Here is a 22,200-nt window from a genome sequence, read left to right on the forward strand (position 1 = left end):
CATACAAATATTGTTGTATTGTAACAAGGTATGTAATGAATTTTCGTTATTAGAGACAAAATCCAACAATTAAACATAAAACATTCACTAAACCAAGGTAAATCGAAAGAAAACTTTCCTTTCCCAAAGTCCAAACCTTGATTGTTCACTGGTGTTTTTTGTGAGTCCTGTGGTAGATTTGGAAAACATGGCATAAGTATTTTTTTTTTCTGATTAAATTCCAATGCAAAATGGTACATTTTGGACTATTAGTAATTTATGTAATAACAAATTACGAATAATCAATAATTAAGTAAAATTGCAATTGATGAATGAAATATACAACGTGCTCCTTTTGTTTTCCGGAAATTTTAGGGGTATATCTATACTTATAATAAATCTGTAGAGAGGTTAATTCTGTACATGAAATATATTTTCAAAATAACTATCAGGGGGTGATTAGTGATCGATACTGATGCCAAAAATACAATCAGTAAAATTTTTGTCTGTCTGTCTGTCTGTCTGTCTGTCTGTATATTCCTTATAGAAACAAAAGCTACTTGACGGATTTTAACGAAACTTGGTACAATTATTCTTCATACTCCTGGGCAGGTTATAGTACACTTAGAAATTCCCACGGGAACGGAAATTAGCGGGAAAATCCTTTTGTATGAAAAATCTAAACCGCTTAAGTTAGACGCTTGAAATTTGGCATGCAGGTATCTTAGTAAACTTAAAGCTTAGTTACAACAGGATTTTGCAAAATTCCCACGGGAACGGGAGTTAGCCGGAAAAAACATTTGTATTAAAAAATCTAAACCGCTTAAGTTAGACGCTTGAAATTTGGCATGCAGGTATCTTAGTAAACTTAAAGCTTAGTTACAACAGGATATTGCACAATTCCCACGGGAACGGGAGTTAGCGGGAAAAAACATTTGTATGAAAAAATCTAAACCGCGTAAGATAGATGAAGGGGGTAAAACGGGATCTACGCGTACGAAGTCGCGGGCGGCCGTTAGTTCTATGAATAAAAACTAGTTAAAGAGTCTTAGGAATATGTGTTTCTAAAAGCATATTTTTGATTTGATTTAGATTATAGTATCATCAATCTAGTTTTTTTTTTCAAAATTGTCACCTACTCTTTTTGTGCAGACTTTTTATTGATAAGTGTATGTAAATTATGAATTATTTCAATGAAAAATTAAGTTTTTAAATAATTTCGTAAAAAAAAATAAGTCGGAAAAAAATTGTTGAATTTAACAAAAAATATAATGCCATTCCATTCTTTGAAGTGGTCTTATTAATACCCAAGAGTTCCAGGAAATCAAAAAGAGCACGTTGTATTATGTAGTAAATACTTTTATGTAGGTTATTATTATTTCATTAAACATGCATGATAAAGCTTTATGACTATTTCTTTTATCAATCTTTGGGTCTAGCTAGCTAGACAAAGTGCACTTTTTGATCGAATCGAAAATCGAATCCGTTAAAACTTCCTAAAAAAGGCCTTTCGACTACTTTTCGACTGGTTTGCGATTTTAATGGTGCACTTTGTCTAGCTAGACCACTAAACCCACTGTATTTAAAACTTCTAAAAAAACTACTAAACAAAACTTCTGGCAGCCCCAGTCCTATCCATTGACGACAGTTTCCTTTTCCTTGTGGCATGGTGTCGGCATAGGTGAGTTTGTCAATTTTGTGTAATTTATTTCGTTTTACTGCGCAATATTGTGTAAATCCGAGATTTTAAATGTCTTTAGTGTGCATTTGTATCGTGTAAGGTAAATTTCAAAGATTTTAAATCGTTAAATTGACTTTGAAAAGACTTGAATATTAGTCACACGTGGATTGATACGAAATTATTTTCTACGGGTTTCTCAATGTTTTTTAATGTTGTGATAAATTGAACGTGGTGCATGGAAGTCGTCAACTTAATATTTTAATCGGCCAGGTGAGCACATGCACCAGCTATCGATCGGTGTTTGTCGAAGAGGTTATGTTAGCGCGAGTGTATCAGCGACACAATTGATAAGGTGGTAATTTTGTTGTAGTTGCCGAATAAGCAACCACAATGCCGCAGAACGAATACATTGAGCGCCATCAAAAGCTTTACGGTAGGAGACTCGACTATGAGGAGAGAAAGAGGAAGCGCGAGGCGCGTGAGCCTCACAAGAGGGCCGAAAAGGCGCGCAAGCTGCGAGGCATCAAGGCCAAGATCTACAACAAGGAGCGCCGCAATGAAAAGATTCAGATGAAGAAGAAGATCAAAGCGCACGAGGAGAAGAATGTCAAACAAAACACAGAGAAGGTGGCCGAAGGAGCGCTGCCCGTGTACCTTCTCGACAGAGATGTGCAGTCTCGCGCCAAAGTACTGTCTAATATGATCAAACAGAAAAGGAAAGAGAAAGCTGGCAAATGGGATGTGCCTATACCTAAAGTGAGAGCGCAGGCAGACGCTGAGGTGTTCAAAGTCTTGAAGTCTGGTAAATCAAAGAGAAAAGCCTGGAAGCGTATGGTGACTAAGGTCACTTATGTTGGAGAGAACTTTACAAGAAAGCCACCAAAGTTTGAGAGGTTTATCAGGCCGATGGCCCTGCGTTTCAAGAAAGCTCATGTCACTCATCCAGAGTTGAAGGCCACATTTTGTTTGCCCATCATTGGGGTGAAGAAGAACCCAAGCTCTCAAATGTACACCAGCCTTGGAGTTATTACGAAGGGTACAGTTATTGAAGTTAATATCTCTGAACTGGGTTTGGTGACGCAGGCCGGCAAAGTTGTTTGGGGAAAGTATGCCCAAGTGACAAACAACCCAGAGAATGATGGATGCATCAATGCTGTACTTTTAGTTTAACTTATTGTATTAATTTTAATTGTAATAACATTTCCATGTTTTTGAAGAATAAACCTACCGTGAAGCTTCTAATAAGGTTTTTATTTATACCGTTCATTTCAGTTTTCAACAATAATTCTATTATTTCCTTCAGGTTTATTAATATTACTAAAGAAGTGTTGTTATCTACTCTTCAATATTAAAATTTTAAGACTTACCAAATGAAAGCAATTCCATTTTAATAATAATTGTTGTCACAAGATACAAACACACCACTGTTCAAAAATTGTAAACTTTGTTTTTATGCCACACTGTGCACTGGTCTGTGTAGGGCGCCAGTGCATTTGGTACTGACATCAGTTACAGAATGTATCTATTTTAATACCAATAACCCTGTCATGACTGGACATGTATGAATATTTACGAAATTAGCTGTTCATCCCCATACAGGGTGTAACTTGCTTTCGTCATAACCAGTGGTACTTCAGTCAAGTACAAAATAGGTATTTCATAATGTTTTGTTGTTAATAAATTGCTAAATATCTTGGCGCTGATAAGGCTAATTATACTAAGAACCACTTGCAATTAATTAATAATAGCTCTGTCCTTTCAGCTACATATCTACATTTTATGTTTCAATTTGAATATCAACAACAAAGTGTATGTAAAAAAATAAATGACATGAGGTATTGTGTATCAATAGTATCATTACTCATATACCTACTGCTTCCATCAGAATTGACTCATCCAAATTGACCTTGGCCTTTGTTTTTGTTGTTAGGTACCAAGATGCAGATCTTCGTCAAAACCCTCACGGGCAAGACCATCACTCTCGAGGTCGAGCCCTCAGATACCATCGAGAATGTGAAAGCCAAAATCCAAGATAAGGAGGGGATCCCTCCTGATCAGCAGAGGTAAGAGAGCAATCGCCGCCATTGTTTATGTTTCGGCCAAATGACGTCCACTGCTAGACAAAGGCCTTTCTCAAGGACTTCCACGACGACCCTTACCTCGTCTGTCCACTTAGTGCGGGGCCAGCCCACAATACGTCTTCCTTACGAAGAACATTACCTGGCTGGATAATTTTCTTTTGCTTTACTTGTTTGGTCACAAAAGGCAAATTACGATTACGACATTCTATCATTTGCAAAAATAAGAGTACCGTTTGTTTCCCCATCTCAGACTGATCTTCGCCGGCAAGCAGCTGGAAGATGGCCGCACTCTGTCGGACTACAACATCCAGAAGGAGTCGACGCTCCACTTGGTGCTCCGCCTGCGTGGTGGCGCTAAGAAGCGCAAGAAGAAGAATTACTCCACCCCCAAGAAGATCAAGCACAAGAAGAAGAAGGTCAAGCTTGCCGTGCTGAGGTTCTACAAGGTAACATTCAAAAACTCCTCTTTCAGAGGCCATCTCTGACCGACCTCCAGGTTGGTTCGGTATTCGTCGAATTTTTTTTTATTTATAGCAAAACTTGGAAATTCGGATTACCTTTCCCGCCAAAGCTAACATAACTATTATAGTATTGTTCGTGCCTTTATATTATCTTCATACACCAGTATGTTACGTTGTGTAATTGTTAGCTAACACTCATTTTTATCTTGACGATCTTCTTCTTTTCGTGTCGACAACAAACCTACACAGTGTCAAGTATCTTGACGATGAATAAGGCGCATGCATTTTGAAAACGACATGCAAATTCTCGCTATCTTTATTTGCTTTACCAGTCCATACTTGACTCGCTAAAAATAAGAAGCGGTTGCAATATTTGCATACGCCAAGTGGGTGCGTTTCCCCGAAGCAAGAATGCGGGAAGTGTGACTAACGTGGAACAAGTCGCGACACGCCGCGTGCGACCGCCGCGTTACTAATGCGCGCGAGCGTTAGTAATTAGTATAGTTTGTGGAGGATCCGAAAATAGACGAATAGAAAAGGAAAGGGCAAACATATTTCCTGTTCATTACAGCTGGCTTTTTTTTGTAGTCTGTTGACAAATTACTGTTATGTCAATAAAACAGCTTTGTTTACCTTTCTGTCTTTTAAAAATATGGTAAACATACATTTGAAAGTTACTTCTTGATGATTAACTTTTTATTGGGTAACCAGTTATAACAAAAAACTGATAACAGTCGCCTACAACCGGCACCTTAGCACTTTTCATGCGTACCCTTTTTACATCGTGTACATTGGTGCAGCTTTGCCTAGCTAGTCTCTTGTGTTTATTAGCGCAGTTACACTATGCGAGAAACTGGTGTAAACACGCACTCAGTTAGCTACGCCTTGCGTCGCTTATACTTCGGTGTGCGTGCTCGCGCTTCGACTCAGTCAATTTCCCTCATAATGTGATTGCGCCATATCAAAACAGTCCCATACTCTGCTCTGACAGTGGTGCATTCGTCTTCTTCGTCTAACCAATGTCTGTCGTATCTTCTACAGGTTGACGAGAACGGCAAGATCCACCGGCTTCGCCGCGAGTGCACGGGCGAGCAGTGCGGCGCCGGCGTGTTCATGGCCGTCATGGAGGACCGCCATTACTGCGGCAAGTGCCACAGCACCATGGTCTTCAAGGACGACGAAAACAAATAGACTAAGACTACCCTCACCTTAGTGTAAGACTCAGCTCGGACTGCTGTGTATGATGGATTTTGCGAATAAATCTTGACACAGTGTCGGAGTATTTTTCTCGTTTTTTATTTTGAGTTCCTTGGATGTTGCGGGTGAGTATGGGTGTTTTCTCGTTGCTTGGAGCCTTACCGTGATCTTCAGTCCAGTGGATTTCTCTGAAAATTGAATTAACCAATGCAAATCGTCAAAATGTCCAGTTTGTACTGTTTATATTGGTCAAGTTTTCTGTTTCAGCTGAACTTATGATCTCTGCAAGGCTTCAGTTATTTCCACTCTGAAACGATGCAAGTTTCCATTTTTTTACCCGACTGCGCCAGGAGTAGGGTTATTTTTTTTAATCGACATGATAATATAATTAAGTCATTAACTTAATATTTTTGCAAAAAATATGATAACGGTCTAATGGGCGTGTCAGAATGGCTGTCAGTGGCGTCAGTCAGAATATGACGTATGAGAACCGATAACTAATTTTTACTTAGCATCGTTTCAGTATTTAGTTACATTGTCTTATTACAAAAAAAATAGTACACGTTGAACACTTGTTTATAATGTAATTTCAATACTAGATGTCATTTTAAACAAATGTACAGCATGTTTTTTTTTGTAATAAGTCTTATAAAACTGGTTTACTATTTTACATTTTATAAATCATACAACACACACCTTTCCCATTCCTATATCCTTGTTTTCTTTTTCATTGTTGACCTTTTAATTCTACACACAATAATCATATCAGCTACATTGAATCTTCTCGATTTCAACTGAAGAAGGCCTGCAAATTGATTGATGGTAAGTAAAAATTCAATAAATAATGCATTTTTTTACATATTTTATTGTTTTATTTATTTATTGCCTTTAAATTCCGTCATCGTCTGTAGTTGTTTAGTTTGATTGACGTTTCATTTGTGTAGGTCAATAATTATTATTTACATTTATGGACAGTTCATTAAACACACACACACACATGGGTTATGTACACAATAAAAATACTGACGTAATTCATTAAAATATTTAATCAATACTGCGAAATAGAATTGTCTAACTTAACATAAAGACACTGCCTAACTGAAATAGTTTGTGCACCGGTGGGCGCCTCAAATGCACTTCTAACACTAGTAGGAATCTCCCGACTGCTCTCAGATCATACTATTTTGGAATGGATCGATTTAACATAACTGCATTGAATAAAGAAACGTTACAATACACGCTACGCTCGCTCGCGACTCCGCGCCGGCGGCTATGAAAGACAATTGACATTAAATACATAAAACAAAACATTAACCTAGAGCACCACGAAATTAACTAATTTATACAATTAAAGAGATCGTAACACCTAATACAACTGAAAAGTACACTACTCATTCGGAATACGTATATTACCTAATTTATTATAAACATTTAAGACGCCTGCGTTAACGGTTTATAATTTATCTCATCTATTACATATAATATATTATCTATTAATCTATTTATTTCGTCCTTACACCTAAAGGTTTCGGCCTCTCCCGGCGGTTGGCGTTGTACTGGGAATGCGCCGACTAAAGTAATTAATCTGTTTTATTACAATTTATTATTGATATAACTTGAACTTGTTATTGATTACGAACTGGGTAAGATCTCTTAAAATTATCTTCAAGTATACAAATATTTATTTGTGTATTGGCATTAGCGCGATATCGGGTCTGATTCCGAGGATTTTTACAAGGCTTTATTTAATAACTACTTATAATTTTAACCCCCCAAAGGAAAGAGAGCCAAGAGGATGATGATCTGAAGAATAGAGACATTTTTCAACACGAAATCTGTCAATATGGCAAGCTTATGAAAAATTGAGCCTTAGCATAGCAGGTATACATTGAATTAAATGCTATGTTTATAATAGTATTTTCTTAAAGCGTTAGTTTATTTTGTTCAGTAGTGAAAAGCCTCGGAATCGGTCCCATCGTTTACATTATCAATGGCCCGCATTGTCTACAACAGCTAGATTTGGAACATGATTCAGGGGAATTACACCTACATTATTATAATTGTCTACAGTAAATAAGATCCACTCTGATACGTACTTATTATAAACTCGCTTAACTTGTAACATGATTTACGTTTGGCGGTCGACACACATCACTTATCTTAGTCGCTTAAATTATTTATTTCTGTCGCTTTCCAAAATTAAGAATTAAGCTAGAACCGGAAAGTCTACATATTTTTGGTAGAGCTGTCAGTTAGATAATTTTGCAATTCCAAAAACCTAATAGCAGGCAATGATTTAGCAATACTAAAAATAAACTAAATACAACATTTATACAATGGTAAACGTTAAAAAAATCATTCATGAATACATAGTAAGTACAGATTAGCAAATAAAATTATAGTTTATTGTGATTATTTTGGAATTGTATAGTCTTATTTTAAATAAGATCCTTGCAAGTTAATTTCTGTCAAGGTACCGTACTTGGTGTACACTGAAAGTATTTTCCCAAGCCACAAAATAATAAAATTGGGATAAACACCAAGCGCCATTACGTCATAAAAGAAATTCAACTAGAGGAATATTTAAAATTAATGTATCTAATTGTATCACAGTGGGACTCCGCGAGGTTTTCAGGGCGGGAGATTTTGCAAAATTGAAATTTTATGTCATTGAAATATAAATATAAATCATTTGATTTTTAGAAATAGAAATGTATGTATTTAAATAGATTTAATTCGTATCATGTCAAATGACGAAGTCACTATATCTTTCATTTCATAGCCTGTTAGTAGACGGTATCTTTGGTAAGTATTGCTACAAAAGAAATAGCAACCCCTTTGTTTTGGTCATGCAATATGAAAACCTCTGACAGATGTACATTTATAAATATCATTTAATTAATTTATTTAGAGACGCACTCGGATGTCGTCAGTTCTAAAGAACGCTTCAATATTTACATATTCATAGACAGCTGCACTTTGCGCGTTTTAATTTACGGAGTGGGGGAGAATGTATTGATAATGTTGAATTTAACAAATAACGACAGAATATTTCAAGGACTGCATATTATGTTTTTTTTTATGAATAAATAAAATTCTGAAATCTATTTAGGTTAGCCCACGTGGAGGAACTTTACAATGGCAGGAATTTTATTTTTGTACTTGCACCAAAAAGAAAGAAACTGAAATAATACTTAAGACTGAAGAAAATCCATAAGGTTGGCCGTAACGTAAGTAACGCCCTTGGTAAAAAAATATAGGTAGAAAGAAAAGGATAGGGCTAACAAAGGCTATATGCCGTTCGAATAATGAATTCAGTTGTATGGAAAAAAGCATTCGTTAATTCAAACCTAAACAGATTTATTTACTAAAATGTGTTTATTATATCTACTGGCTTTATTCCTTGCGAAACGCGTCATTTTATAGCCTTCGTCATTGGTCTTTTGGTGCAAAAACAAAATGATTCGAAGCGATAGAAGCTAGACATCCGAGTGCGCAACGCTGCGTTCACTAAAGGCTCCTTCACACGAGCGAATTCGTATACACGATCAGAATTAAGTAGCACGACTGATAATTAGTCAAAATTACTAAATGATGCTGAAAACTTTACAATGGATAAAGTCGTGTCAATATGTTGGTTTCGCTCATGCAAAGTGTAGTCATTTCTATAGAATTTACCCAAAGTAAACAATCTCATTTGACTTCTTTTTTAGGAAAAGACTCAAGTTGCAAATATTAAGCTTGACGTTTTGTTGTATTCAACAATTATGCTACAATCTTGTCTAAATTGACTTGTCTATAGTCTGGTCTGCGAGCACGTAGAATTTTGTCCAATGACCCCAAGCTACCCATCCTTATCGCTCGCGCGTAATTATGTTGCTGTCGCGCTCGTACACTCACTGCGGGCGCATGTCGCACAGTCGCGACAGCAATATAATTACGCGCGAGCGATAAGGATGGGTAGCTTGGGGTCATTGGACAAAATTCTACGTGCTCACAGACCGGGCTTTGCAAAATAAAATGGTCTAATTTCGACCACCAAAAGAAAGACAGAATAGAGGTTTACCTTGAGTAAATTCCTACCAGTAACAGTACTTATAGGTCGTCGCGTGGCGCGGGCGGGTCGGGCGGCGCCTCAAGCGACGGTTTGATGGTCTCCAGTAGCTTGATCAGCGCCTGCTCCGTCTGAAACGTGGGCCGTGAACTGATAACAGGACTACAACATAAACAAACTTGCAAACTTATTGTGGTACTCATTTCAACCATAGTGGCCATAAACTGTACAGTCAACGTCAAATAGTTCGCTACATTAAAGTGGCCAGAAAATTGACAACACAACCTTAATCCAATGAGGGTTTTCGCGAATGAAAAATCCGCCAGATGGCAATACGTAGACGCGAGGTCCAAATGCTGCATGATTGGTTATTTTTGACATGACATTGACAGATATGTATGTCAAAATCCACCAATCATGCAGCAGTCAGACCCCACATCCACGTCCCGTCATCTAGCGGATCTTTCATTCGCGAAAACCCTCATTGTAACAAAGACGTATTTGATGCTGATTGTACATACTTCTATAACGTTCCAAATGTGTTGATAGATCCAGTCAATATAGTTGGTTAAAATAATAGAGCAGTTAAATGTTTTTTTTTTAAACTTGAATTTACTTCGCGAAGCGATCAGTAGGTATGTGATTGTAGGAGAGACCGAGGAGAGTTGTAAGTGTTGTAACCAAGGAAAGTTATGACATTGTCGATTTCAGGAATCCTATTAACCAAGTATCAGCGAGCTCGCAACAGCGCGTATTTGTTAGCTGTTACGAGCTCGCTAGTAATTAATAAGTTCCAAAAAAATCGATGTCACAACCACAGATCACAGAAACTAAAGGGAGATGTCGCAGCAATATGCCCAAAAACAGAACACATTACTCGTGAAGCCATGATGACAGCAGCGACGTCATAATGTAAACAGCTTACATTGCTTGCGTAGTACCAGGCCTGTTCATCTCCGCGAGTTTACATCGAAAACAAAACACGCACGATTGCCCCCTACAAGAGTACTATTCGACAAGGCCTCACATACGAGCGAACATTGACTCGCGCACGCGTATTCTTGTGTATGATGGAAAAAAATAAAGAAAATGGTGTACTAAATACTGTGCAGTACTTAACTGCCTAAATAATAATAAAAACACAGAATGTACTTTTTTAAGTTGCCTCAAGACACTGAGAGGTAAATAAGTAGTTAATATTATTCATGATAATTCATGCTAAATCATGTATTTCCTCCGCCATTTTCTGCAGATTGGCACCTCACGTCACATCATTTTACCGAAGTCAGCCCTATAGCTTCGGCGCAGTACCGATCACTGACGTTTGTCAACAAAACTTCTGACAAACTTGCTTGACTCTTGAGACAAGCTAAATTACACCATATTGTTAATGACATTGAGCATACATTTTTTTAAACACCTTCGCGAAGTAAAACTTCTGTACGTAGTACTTATTATTATTCTGTGGTAGTACTAAAGATTATTCGAACGTTGAGTACTGATACCGCAGTGGATATGAGCACATAATAATATTTTGATTACTTTGTATGTGTGAATTTCTAATGCGACACTAAGCTTCGAACTCAGCGCATTAGTTGGCATCTCTCTATTATATCTATGGTCACAACTCTCCTCTGTTAAGTAGGGTACTCTTCTAGCCGTGTAGCATGTAATGTATCAGATACTGTATCGAGTACATAGGCACGAGCCCGCTGCCAGCTGCTCGCGCGTGGTTCGCAGGGAGATCCTAGTGCTGCGGCCGGCGTTTGAGTCATCGCGATATTTTTGTCACTTCCGCCCTTACACAAGACCAAGACGGGGTCACCTATGTTGAGTCCTACTCGATTAGCACCTAAATCAGGTCTTATGTAGGGGTGGAAATGATACGCACGAATTCTGGCAATACCGAGTTATATTAATTTGGTCCGCGTGCTTACATAGTGCTCTCGAATTAAGGACTAAATATTTTAGGTCGGGAGCGCCGATCGTTCGGCGTCCGTTATCAGGTAACATTGTACATATCTATTAATTACTCATACATTTGCATGGAGTGGCTGTATGTGTGTGCTGTGTCAGCACCCACAGCAGCGACCCGCCGAGTGGCGGTATCACTGCGAGCACCAAGGCGGCTCGCAGTAGGATCCAGGAGCTCGCAGCTAGATAAGCGATGACCGTGGACGAGCCGTACTCACTTGAAGGTTGCTTACGTTACATGCTACGGGCTTATTCCACTATTCCCCGTGGACAATCCCCGATAACGGGATTTAACGAACGATTAGTGAACTTTTTGTTCACTATTCCCCGTTAACGTTAAATTGGAACTTATAATGGAGAATAATGAACTAAAAAGTTAATTAATCCCCATTACGTTCAAAATAAAATCCTAATAATAACGGGGATTAATGAACTTTTTAGTTCATTATTCCCCATTATAAGCTCCAATTGGCGTTAACGGGGATTAGTGAACAAAAAGTTCACGGGGAATAGTGGAATAAGCCATGCTACGTTACGTGTTACATGGCAGGTGAGTACCCTGCCTTAAGCCTCAGCCTCGAGTTTAGCGGGCAGCGGGGCGGGAGCGGCGGCGGCGCTGGAGCGGGGCGGGCAACTCAGACCCGTTCTCGAAACAAGCGGGCAGCTCGCGCGGCGCTTTAGCGGCGAAGTGTTGTGTTCGGGGTTGTGTTGTCGAGATATTTGTTTTAATTCGCAAACGAAATGTCTGAACAACGGCGACAATTTTATTTCGATTCAAATTTATTCCTAACGCTCGATTTATTGTGGGCAAAAGAAGGAGTGCGCTGCCCGCTCCCTCGCCGCTGCCCGCTCGTTGCCCGCTGCCGCGCCGCTGTTTTCGAGAACCGGTCTATTTGATTTTACGCATAAGATCCTGCCGCTCCCGCGCCGCCGCCGCCGCCGCCCCGCTGCCCGCTAAGTTCGAGGCTGAGGCCTTACAAGTTACAATCATCCCTTGCGTCCCCGTGTGTACCTGCACGAGGAGCGCCCGCGTGGCGTCGAGGGCGGAGCGCCAGGCGCGCAGCTGGCCACGCTGCTCGTGCGAGTGCTGCCGCAGCAGCCGCGCCCACTCCGCCGCCAGCGGCCCGTCCAGCCGCTCGTCCCGACCGTCCCCGTGTGTACCTGCACGAGGTACCGTCCCTGTGTGTACCTGCACGAGGTACCGTCCCTGTGTGTACCTGCACGAGGTACCGTCCCTGTGTGTACCTGCACGAGGTACCGTCCCTGTGTGTACCTGCACGAGGTACCGTCCCTGTGTGTACCTGCACGAGGTACCGTCCCTGTGTGTACCTGCACGAGGTACCGTCCCCGTGTGTACCTGCACGAGGTACCGTCCCCGTGTGTACCTGCACGAGGAGCGCCCGCGTGGCGTCGAGGGCGGAGCGCCAGGCGCGCAGCTGGCCGCGCTGCTCGTGCGAGTGCTGCCGCAGCAGCCGCGCCCACTCCGCCGCCAGCGGCCCGTCCAGCCGCTCGTCCCGACCGTCCCCGTGTGTACCTGCACGAGGTACCGTCCCTGTGTGTACCTGCACGAGGTACCGTCCCTGTGTGTACCTGCACGAGGTACCGTCCCTGTGTGTACCTGCACGAGGTACCGTCCCTGTGTGTACCTGCACGAGGTACCGTCCCTGTGTGTACCTGCACGAGGTACCGTCCCTGTGTGTACCTGCACGAGGTACCGTCCCCGTGTGTACCTGCACGAGGAGCGCCCGCGTGGCGTCGAGGGCGGAGCGCCAGGCGCGCAGCTGGCCGCGCTGCTCGTGCGAGTGCTGCCGCAGCAGCCGCGCCCACTCCGCCGCCAGCGGCCCGTCCAGCCGCTCGTCCCGACCGTCCCCGTGTGTACCTGCACGAGGTACCGTCCCTGTGTGTACCTGCACGAGGTACCGTCCCTGTGTGTACCTGCACGAGGTGCGCCCGCGTGGCGTCGAGGGCGGAGCGCCAGGCGCGCAGCTGGCCGCGCTGCTCGTGCGAGTGCTGCCGCAGCAGCCGCGCCCACTCCGCCGCCAGCGGCCCGTCCAGCCGCTCGTCCCGACCGTCCCCGTGTGTACCTGCACGAGGTACCGTCCCTGTGTGTACCTGCACGAGGTACCGTCCCTGTGTGTACCTGCACGAGGTACCGTCCCTGTGTGTACCTGCACGAGGTACCGTCCCTGTGTGTACCTGCACGAGGTACCGTCCCTGTGTGTACCTGCACGAGGTACCGTCCCTGTGTGTACCTGCACGAGGTACCGTCCCCGTGTGTACCTGCACGAGGTACCGTCCCCGTGTGTACCTGCACGAGGAGCGCCCGCGTGGCGTCGAGGGCGGAGCGCCAGGCGCGCAGCTGGCCGCGCTGCTCGTGCGAGTGCTGCCGCAGCAGCCGCGCCCACTCCGCCGCCAGCGGCCCGTCCAGCCGCTCGTCCCGACCGTCCCCGTGTGTACCTGCACGAGGTACCGTCCCTGTGTGTACCTGCACGAGGTACCGTCCCTGTGTGTACCTGCACGAGGTACCGTCCCTGTGTGTACCTGCACGAGGTACCGTCCCTGTGTGTACCTGCACGAGGTACCGTCCCTGTGTGTACCTGCACGAGGTACCGTCCCTGTGTGTACCTGCACGAGGTACCGTCCCCGTGTGTACCTGCACGAGGAGCGCCCGCGTGGCGTCGAGGGCGGAGCGCCAGGCGCGCAGCTGGCCGCGCTGCTCGTGCGAGTGCTGCCGCAGCAGCCGCGCCCACTCCGCCGCCAGCGGCCCGTCCAGCCGCTCGTCCCGACCGTCCCCGTGTGTACCTGCACGAGGTACCGTCCCTGTGTGTACCTGCACGAGGTACCGTCCCTGTGTGTACCTGCACGAGGTGCGCCCGCGTGGCGTCGAGGGCGGAGCGCCAGGCGCGCAGCTGGCCGCGCTGCTCGTGCGAGTGCTGCCGCAGCAGCCGCGCCCACTCCGCCGCCAGCGGCCCGTCCAGCCCGCTCATCCTGCAACCAGAAACGTTATTTAGCTAATGGCAATTTCACTAGTCGATAGGGTCCGCATGCGACGTGCGGGAGATTTCTGGAACGCGTGCCACAGGGCCAATCCAACAAGCACACGTATAAAATATTTGACTCAAGACCCGCAAGCAAGCTGTATATCGACTTAAGAATTTCATTGGTCGATAGCACGGTCGGTATCATGCATGCGGGGAATCCCCACAGGCGTTGTACCGAACGTGTATCGACTTGCAACTTTCATTGATCGTTATCTCGCATGCGGGGAGTCCCCGCATGCTGTATACCGAACGAGTAATCGACTAATGAAAATGCGCCATAACGAGTACACTAGGGCTGAGGCCTGAGTTGCACCAACTTACTTGACAGATTTTCGACGTTTGTTAAAGTTAAAGTAAGATAGTGCAACTCAACCTTAGTCCATGTCCCTACTACCAATACGAGCATTGCTCAAATGCATGATGCTGCAAGATTAGCATCTTCTTCCTCTCAAATAGAAGACTGCTACTGCTGGAATTCCCACAACCATCAGTAAATTCTCGATCCACCAAATGGTGGGACCTTTTTTCTCGTTCGTTCGATGCGTAGTTACCATTCGACGTCCCAACGGCCCTCCATTTTACGGGGAAATCCTCATCCACGGTAACGACTATGGCCAGGAATATCTAGTGTAGACAAGTCACTAACTTGGTGGACCGACGATCTGGTGAGTGTAAAGTCGCTGCACCGCTTTGAAAACGCTTCTAATCTGCCAGTGTGGAGACTCTCTACCCTGGCTATACTAGTTGTAGTGGCTCACCACTGATTCATCAAAATAGAAGAGGGATTAGTCCGGCAGCAGTGAACGTTTTTGGCTGAAACAACAACGATTTGAAACAGCACGTGAACGTTTTTGGCGATTAGAAACAGCAGCACGGACCTGGAATGCAGCTGTTCAACGTCCAGATGACGCTGGTCGTGGTACAGCTTCCAGTACAGCAGCGCGTTGATGAGCAGCAGCAGCAGCAGCGAGCCCAGCAGCCAGCGCTCCGTCCCTCCGCGCGCTGTCCGCGTCCCACGCGGTACGGGCGCACAAGCTGGGCCTAGCACCGCCGCTACCGCCGCCGCTTCGGGTGGAGACGCTGCATAACATACACATACACTGGTCATCACAAAAATCGACCCTCCCGCGACAAGCACTTTCAAACGCATGCATTTCCACTTCCCACCAATATTGGCACCATTTAAAAGCCTAGCTCTAAACTTCATTTCATTAACGAAAGGGTTTTACCACAAAAATGTGTCTTTAGAAGGATCCAGAGTCACTTCTTCAAAAAATAGGTAGTTACGCTTGAGCCAACTTCTATGGTTATAAAACTGTTAATAGTAGGGAATTTAGTGCAATGATTTGTATGGAGACCCCTCCACTTTGGTATAGAAGGCTCATTTTTGCATCAGTTGTTCTTTGGGTGCTCCTGAGTAGATTTCCGTCGGTAGACATCGGGAGCCCCCCCTGTGGTAGCAGGGGGAGGGGGGGCAAGTTTCCTTCTGCCGCGCTTCACTTTAAGGCCCATATCTTCAAAACTATGGGTATTAGGGCAAGTGTGGTGTCATTTTCGGATAATTAAAGGATGGCGAATTCATTTCTAGAACAAACTTTTTGCCTTTTCATACAAAAAAATAGAAATATGGAGTAAAATTCACAAAAACCAAAAAGTATTTTTTTAAATAAACGTCGTTTACTTTTAAACTACTGAAGATAATCTAATAAAAAAAATATGTCCTGAAAGCTACATTTATCAGGATTATAAATATATACCATAGTATAGTACTTTTATTGAAAAAGTCGGTGAAAAAAAATTTTTCTTCAGGACACAGCGGGCGAAATTTATTGCGCGTCGGAAAAAAAAAAAATTTTATCCATGAATTCATACTATTTGGTTCATAAGCAAGAAAAGATTATTATTTTAGAATTTATTTAGAGTTCCTGGCATATCATGCTACCATGATTTGTATTTTTTCTTCAATTAATTTTGAACTCTATGTGTAAGACATAAGGTTGAAAATAGTTTAAATACATTGTATTATTGAAAATATTATAAGAAAGCACTAAATAAAGAACTTGAATTTGTCTAAACGTCTAATGATTATTATTATTATTTTAATTAACATTTTTATTTCTACATATACTATTGTACCAGTGATAACGGAAAGGTAAGTGTGAGGAAAGAGAGGATTGATATTATCATAGTACGGGAGATTATTTTTAGCACAAGGCTACGGCTGTGACCATTATAGTTGTTTTTTCAGACAGCACCAGGCCACCAGCTTCTGCACTACTTCTTTCCAGGCAAGCTTCGGCAGCTACGGGCAATTGGTCCATGTAGGCTCCATGTTGCTATCGATTCTGGTCCACCCCCAACCAGTCGGGTAAAGGGAAGACTGAGTCGGTTGCTTGCAACTGACCCTATACGCGAACCCCTTGAACCAACTAAATTTTAAATAATTTGAAAAAATCACAAGGACATAATTACTGCCCTTGATATACTGATACAAAACTGCCTAGGTTGGTGGGCACTTACAGCACTCGTTCATAGTCAAGCATGTAGTAATAAACACAGTGAACGTTTAAGGAGGTTTGCTACAGTATTTCAAGCTGAATTCTACGCTATAATTATGTGTGCACTAAAAACAGGGGTGTAAGAAACGCAATATTTACACCCTTAGCCACAGCTAGGCAGCACTCAAACAAAGCCATCGCCTCAGTGAAGGTTGAGTCTAGAATTAAGTATTCTAGATGCAATCTTAAAGATGAACAAACTCTGGAGGCATGACTAAGTGTCCCTAATGTGGGATACCTGGACATACACGGATCGAATGCAATGAGAGAGCCGACAGTCTAGCGAGACAAGGGTCAGAGACGATACCTATTGGGTCAGAACTGATAGTAGTACCTTTATCTAAAAGCTTAGGTACCTCATGGCCATAATATGGCCATATCCAAGAATAACAGGGCTGAATGGGAAAGCTCCAACGATATAAGCCTCTCCAAATCATTCCTAAAGGGAAATACAGGGTCATGAAGAAAACTTTTCAAAGGTATGCCCAAGCAATTACAGGTACGCAAACTGGGCATTATGGAACGAATCACATGTCCCACAAAATGGGCCTAACAACAGAAGCTCTCGAGCATGTGGAATACAATGTGGAGTCCATGAAACACTAATACTGTAAGGATGGGTCTGCTTGGGTCAGCATATCCAGCATCAGAAGACTATTAGGTGGCTTTCACTCAGACGCTTAATTCACTTAACTAATGGATAGGATTTTTTGTGATGATAGGGAATAAAAAAGGGAGAATAAAGATCCTAATGGGTCGCTGTGGACTACGCTTAGGTGTGACCCTACATAAAATAACCCAGACAGCTTTGTGTCAGCATTGGCTACTGGCAGTATATCAAGGGGTTCGCGTATAGGATCAGTTGCAAGCAACCGACTCAGTCTTCCCTTTATCCGACTGGTTGGGTGTGGCCCAGAGTCGATAGCAACATGGAGCCTACATGGACCGATTTGCCCGTAGCTGCCGTAGCTTGCCTGGAAATGGTGAGAAGTAAGTGCAAGAAGTAGTGCAGAAGCTGGTGCTGTCTGAAAAAACAACTATAATATAATGGTCACAGCCGTAGCCTTTGTGTTAAAAATAATCTCCCGTACTATGATAATATCAATCCTCTCTTTCCTCACACTTACCTTTCCGTTATCACTGGTACAATAGTATATGTAGAAATAAAAATGTTAATTAAAATAATAATTATAATCATTAGACGTTTAGACAAATTCAATTTCTTTATTTAGTGCTTTCTTCTTATGATATTTTCATTAATACAATGTAATTAAACTATTTTGAACCTTATGTCTTACGCATAGAGTTCAAAATTAATTGAAGAAAAAATACAAATCATGGTAGCATGATGTGCCAGGAACTCTAAATAAATTCTAAAATAATAATCTTTACTTGCTTATGAACCAAATAGTATGAATTCATGGATAAAATTAATATTTTTTTCCGACGCGTATTAAAATTCGCCCGCTGTGTCCTGAAGAAAAATTTTTTTTCACCTACTTTTTTCTAAAAAAGTACCATACAATGGTATATATTTATAATCCTGATAAATGTAGCTTTCAGGACATATTTTTTTTATTAGATTATCTCCAGTGGTTTAAAAGTAAACGACGTTTATTTAAAAAAATACTTTTTGGTTTTTGTGAATTTTACTCCATATTTCTATTTTTTTGTATGAAAAGGCAAAAAGTTTGTTCTAGAAATGAATTCGCCATCCTTTAATTATCCGAAAATGACACCACACTTGCCCTAATACCCATAGTTTTGAAGATATGGGCCTTAAAGTGAAGCGCGGCAGAAGGAAACTTGCCCCCCCTCCCCCTGCTACCACAGGGGGGGCTCCCGATGTCTACCGACGGAAATCTACTCAGGAGCACCCAAAGAACAACTGGTGCAAAAATGAGCCTTCTATACCAAAGTGGAGGGGTTCTTGCACTAAATTCCCTACTATAAGTTGGGATTAATCGCTATCAATCTGTTTAAGAGGACACGTGAGATCATTATTTGGTTTTATGACAATAAAAATTGGTCTAATTGATCCCAGAGGTGAGCCCAAAGTGAGGTCTTTTTTCAAGTCCATGGGCACCATGGGGCACCATGATTTTGTCAGTAGAAACGAGTTTTCCTGTAAAACGTAGGTGGGCCGATTTTTGTGATGACCAGTATATTATTATTATGAAAATGAAATATTTTATTCAGCGACACAAAACAGCACCAAAAATATGAAAACAAAAGTAAAACTATAGTCTGCTCACAGCACGTAGAATTTTGTCCAATGACCCTGAGTTACCCATCCTTATCGCTCGCGCATAGTTATGTTTAATCCCCGTTAACGAGGATTGTCAACGGGGAATCTAAATATACAGGGTGTTACGTAAATGGGTATATGAGCCGACACTAGCCCATGTTAACATGGGCATACAAATGGTATGTTAAAGTCAGAAAATTGATATCTTCATTTTAATTATTTTAATTTTCATACAAATCGGATTTTATAACATTTATTTTGTATGAAAATTAAAAAAAATGATGATATCAAAGGACAGTGCCAATCCATGTATGGAAGTTGGACCAAGTGCTGCCCAGAATGAAACCATAGTGCATTTTGTTCCTCAGGCCAATACTAATTTGTAAACCGGAGCGCACTGAAATCTATCCCTGGAGTTAAGAGAATAAAAGAGTTTTGTTTTGAATTATTTACATACAAAATATCATCGATATATACGTACTACGCATAAGATTTTGCACTTTTGGCATTAAATAACACTCGCTATGTTGAACTTAACCATACTGCATCCGTACACCTTACTTTAGCACGACATAGACATTCCCTATACGCTATCAAGCGCTGTTGCAGTAGTTTGGTTAGTTGACAGAAATTATTTCCAAAATGGAGCAAGAAGTTTTAGCTTACAATAACTTTAATATCGATTGTAATACACTAATAAATTGTTTTTTTGCAAGGATAGAGAACTAAAACTTCTTGCTTCATTTTGCAAATAATGAATTTCTGTCAACTTACCAAACTATTAAAACAGCGCTAGATCGTTTATAAAGAATGTTTAAATCGCACTAAAGTAAGGTGTACGGATGCAGTATGGTTAAGTTCAACATAGCGAGTGATAATTAATGCCAAAATCGCAAAATCTTATGCATAGTACGTATACATCGATGATATTTTGTGTGTAAATAATTCAAAACAAAACTCTTTTTTTCTCTTAACTCCAGGGATAGATTTCAGTGCGCTTCGGTTTACACATTAGTATTGGCCTGAGGAACAAAATGCACTATGGGTTGATTCTGGGCAGCACTTGGTCCAAACCCTGGCACTATCCTTTCTCAATGATTTGGCCACTCTCCTCGCTGGCCGGACGGGTTGGGATCTGGGGCTGTTTATCAAAGTGCCAATAGCGAGACATACCGATGCCGACGGGTCGCCGATGCCGGCGGTGCTTGCGGGCGGCGGGCGCGGCGGCGTCGGCCTCTGCTGCCAAGCGAGCCTCCAGAACACGCGCGTAATCCTCCAGCCCTGACATCGTGTTCTTCTCCAGGAAACCTGAACACAACACCAATACAATCATCACCATCATCAACAGCCCGTCACAAGTCTACAATACAAGAAACAAAAATAAACTTGCCGTTCCAAATTTCAGACTGCACAAGATTGGTAATTCATTTATGGGGAAATGTATTAAACTTTTCAATAAATTACCACAAACTGTTGTAGAATTGCCCATTCATAAATTTAAAGCACATATCAAAAGCACCTTAATGAAAAAGGGCTACTATAAAGTTGATGATTATATAAAAGACTAGCTTTCCGCCCGCGGCTTCGCCCGCGTGGAATTTTGTCTGTCACAGAAAAACTTTATCGCGCGCGTCCCTGTTTCAAAAACCGGGATAAAAACTATCCTATGTTCTTTCCCGGGACTCAAACTATCTCTATGCCAAATTTCATCAAAATCGGTTGCGAGGTTTAAGCGGGAAAGCGTAACAGACAGACAGACAGACAGAGTTACTTTCGCATTTATAATATTAGTTGGGATAAAAATGTTTGGAATGTTTAACTACCTAGCTCGCATCAAAACTTATGACTATAATTTGTATATTTTAAAGATTGTAAAACCTTGAAAAGGAGGCTGACAATAGTGACTGAGTTTCTTGCGCTGCTTCTTCTCAGCACTGGCCCATTTATTGTCCCGAAGCAGTGGTAGGGTTAATATTGGGACGTGTAAAAGCGCTTTTTAAAAGCCTATTTGCAAAAATAAATGAATTTTATGAATTTTATTTTACTGCTGGACTATGAGCCTCCTCCACTATTGGCTCCGTGCACGATTACAGCGCCAACTAGCGTCCACAACTTTGTGGGCTCTGTCACATTGACATTTAGGTCGTATATTTGTGAAAAAATATCGAAATGAAAAAATAACAAATATTTTCAACTAATAAATTGTTGTGATACCACGATTTGGGTGGAAAAAAGGTTTTGAAATCATTTTGGTCATTCAAATCAAATGAGGTAAGTCCAAAAAGTGTGTTTAATTTTGATTGTGTCAGGGTTTGTTTACTTCATTTATAGTTGTAGTTTTACAGTAAAACAAAAAGAAAAAGCTACTTTAACGGTTTCATTATATAACAGTAAATATATTTAAATGTTTCTGTATCGCTAGTAATAAATTAAATATCGTTTTCAGATCGAAATGAGTATCGTTTTGAAGACCGGGTTTGTGAGAGTTACAATATCAAATTCCAACCACAAACCGTATTTAAAGGAAAGTTGTTGGTATTGGCTGGACAAGTCCGAGATGTAGAAGAATTAAGAACAAAACAAGGGCAGAGTTCAATAATTCACGCTCTCATCATAAGGCAAACATCTGTGCACAACAACTACTGTGACTCATTTTTGTACTACCACGTTGTATAGTTTAGTTATTTCCAAATTGTAAACGGCTATTAAAACAGCCCTATCGAAATACAGTCCACTCTTTTATTTAAGTTCCCAGTAGGACCCTTTTCATGCGATTAATTAATGATATTAAAATGTATTATGTAGAATCGCTTTGCCATTGACAGATACATCTGATGACAGAGCTAACATTATTTCTACTTTTGACCACCATGAGCGCTGCGATAGATTATGTCCCCCCCACCTAGTACTTCGCACCCAGCGAATA

General features: G+C 41.7%; 3 protein-coding genes across 3 annotated transcripts in view; 2 read left to right on the top strand and 1 right to left on the bottom strand.

Annotated features, from left to right (window-relative positions):
• Positions 1-1,575: 1,575 nt before the first annotated feature.
• Positions 1,576-2,905, top strand: LOC135076029 (ribosome biogenesis protein NSA2 homolog). Its single transcript, XM_063970476.1, has 2 exons — positions 1,576-1,660; positions 2,031-2,905. The coding sequence occupies exon 2, from the start codon at positions 2,051-2,053 to the stop codon at positions 2,828-2,830; it is 780 nt and encodes a 259-aa protein (XP_063826546.1). The 5' UTR covers positions 1,576-1,660; positions 2,031-2,050; the 3' UTR covers positions 2,831-2,905.
• On the top strand, positions 1,604-5,484 carry LOC135076033 (ubiquitin-ribosomal protein eS31 fusion protein). The gene is made up of 4 exons (XM_063970484.1): positions 1,604-1,660; positions 3,591-3,723; positions 3,992-4,187; positions 5,244-5,484. Exons 2-4 carry the CDS (start codon positions 3,599-3,601, stop codon positions 5,391-5,393), a joined length of 471 nt encoding a protein of 156 aa, XP_063826554.1. The 5' UTR covers positions 1,604-1,660; positions 3,591-3,598; the 3' UTR covers positions 5,394-5,484.
• Positions 5,485-6,427: 943 nt separating this feature from the next.
• LOC135075958 (uncharacterized) overlaps positions 6,428-22,200 on the bottom strand; it is a 58,263-nt gene continuing 42,490 nt past the window's right edge. The window contains exons 17-21 of the mRNA XM_063970405.1: positions 20,448-20,582; positions 15,347-15,548; positions 12,990-14,415; positions 12,440-12,812; positions 6,428-9,584 (exon numbers count right to left, since the gene is read on the bottom strand). Of these exons, the coding sequence (XP_063826475.1) occupies positions 9,535-9,584; positions 12,440-12,812; positions 12,990-14,415; positions 15,347-15,548; positions 20,448-20,582 (2,186 nt within the window). The 3' untranslated portion in view covers positions 6,428-9,534. The remainder of the gene's footprint in view (positions 9,585-12,439; positions 12,813-12,989; positions 14,416-15,346; positions 15,549-20,447; positions 20,583-22,200) is intronic.

The sequence above is a fragment of the Ostrinia nubilalis genome, chromosome 11, assembly GCF_963855985.1.
Source record: "Ostrinia nubilalis chromosome 11, ilOstNubi1.1, whole genome shotgun sequence".
NCBI classification, from domain to species: domain Eukaryota; kingdom Metazoa; phylum Arthropoda; class Insecta; order Lepidoptera; family Crambidae; genus Ostrinia; species Ostrinia nubilalis.

What these genes read in the sequence shown, in the direction of transcription:
- LOC135076029 (XM_063970476.1), top strand. Translation starts at nt 2,051, where the DNA reads ATGCCGCAGAACGAATACATTGAGCGCCATCAAAAGCTTTACGGTAGG.
- LOC135076033 (XM_063970484.1), top strand. Translation starts at nt 3,599, where the DNA reads ATGCAGATCTTCGTCAAAACCCTCACGGGCAAGACCATCACTCTCGAG. An exon ending in ATCCCTCCTGATCAGCAGAG is followed by an intron (nt 3,724 to 3,991) that starts GTAAGAGAGCAA and finishes TCCCCATCTCAG; the next exon opens with ACTGATCTTCGCCGGCAAGC. An exon ending in CCGTGCTGAGGTTCTACAAG is followed by an intron (nt 4,188 to 5,243) that starts GTAACATTCAAA and finishes TATCTTCTACAG; the next exon opens with GTTGACGAGAACGGCAAGAT.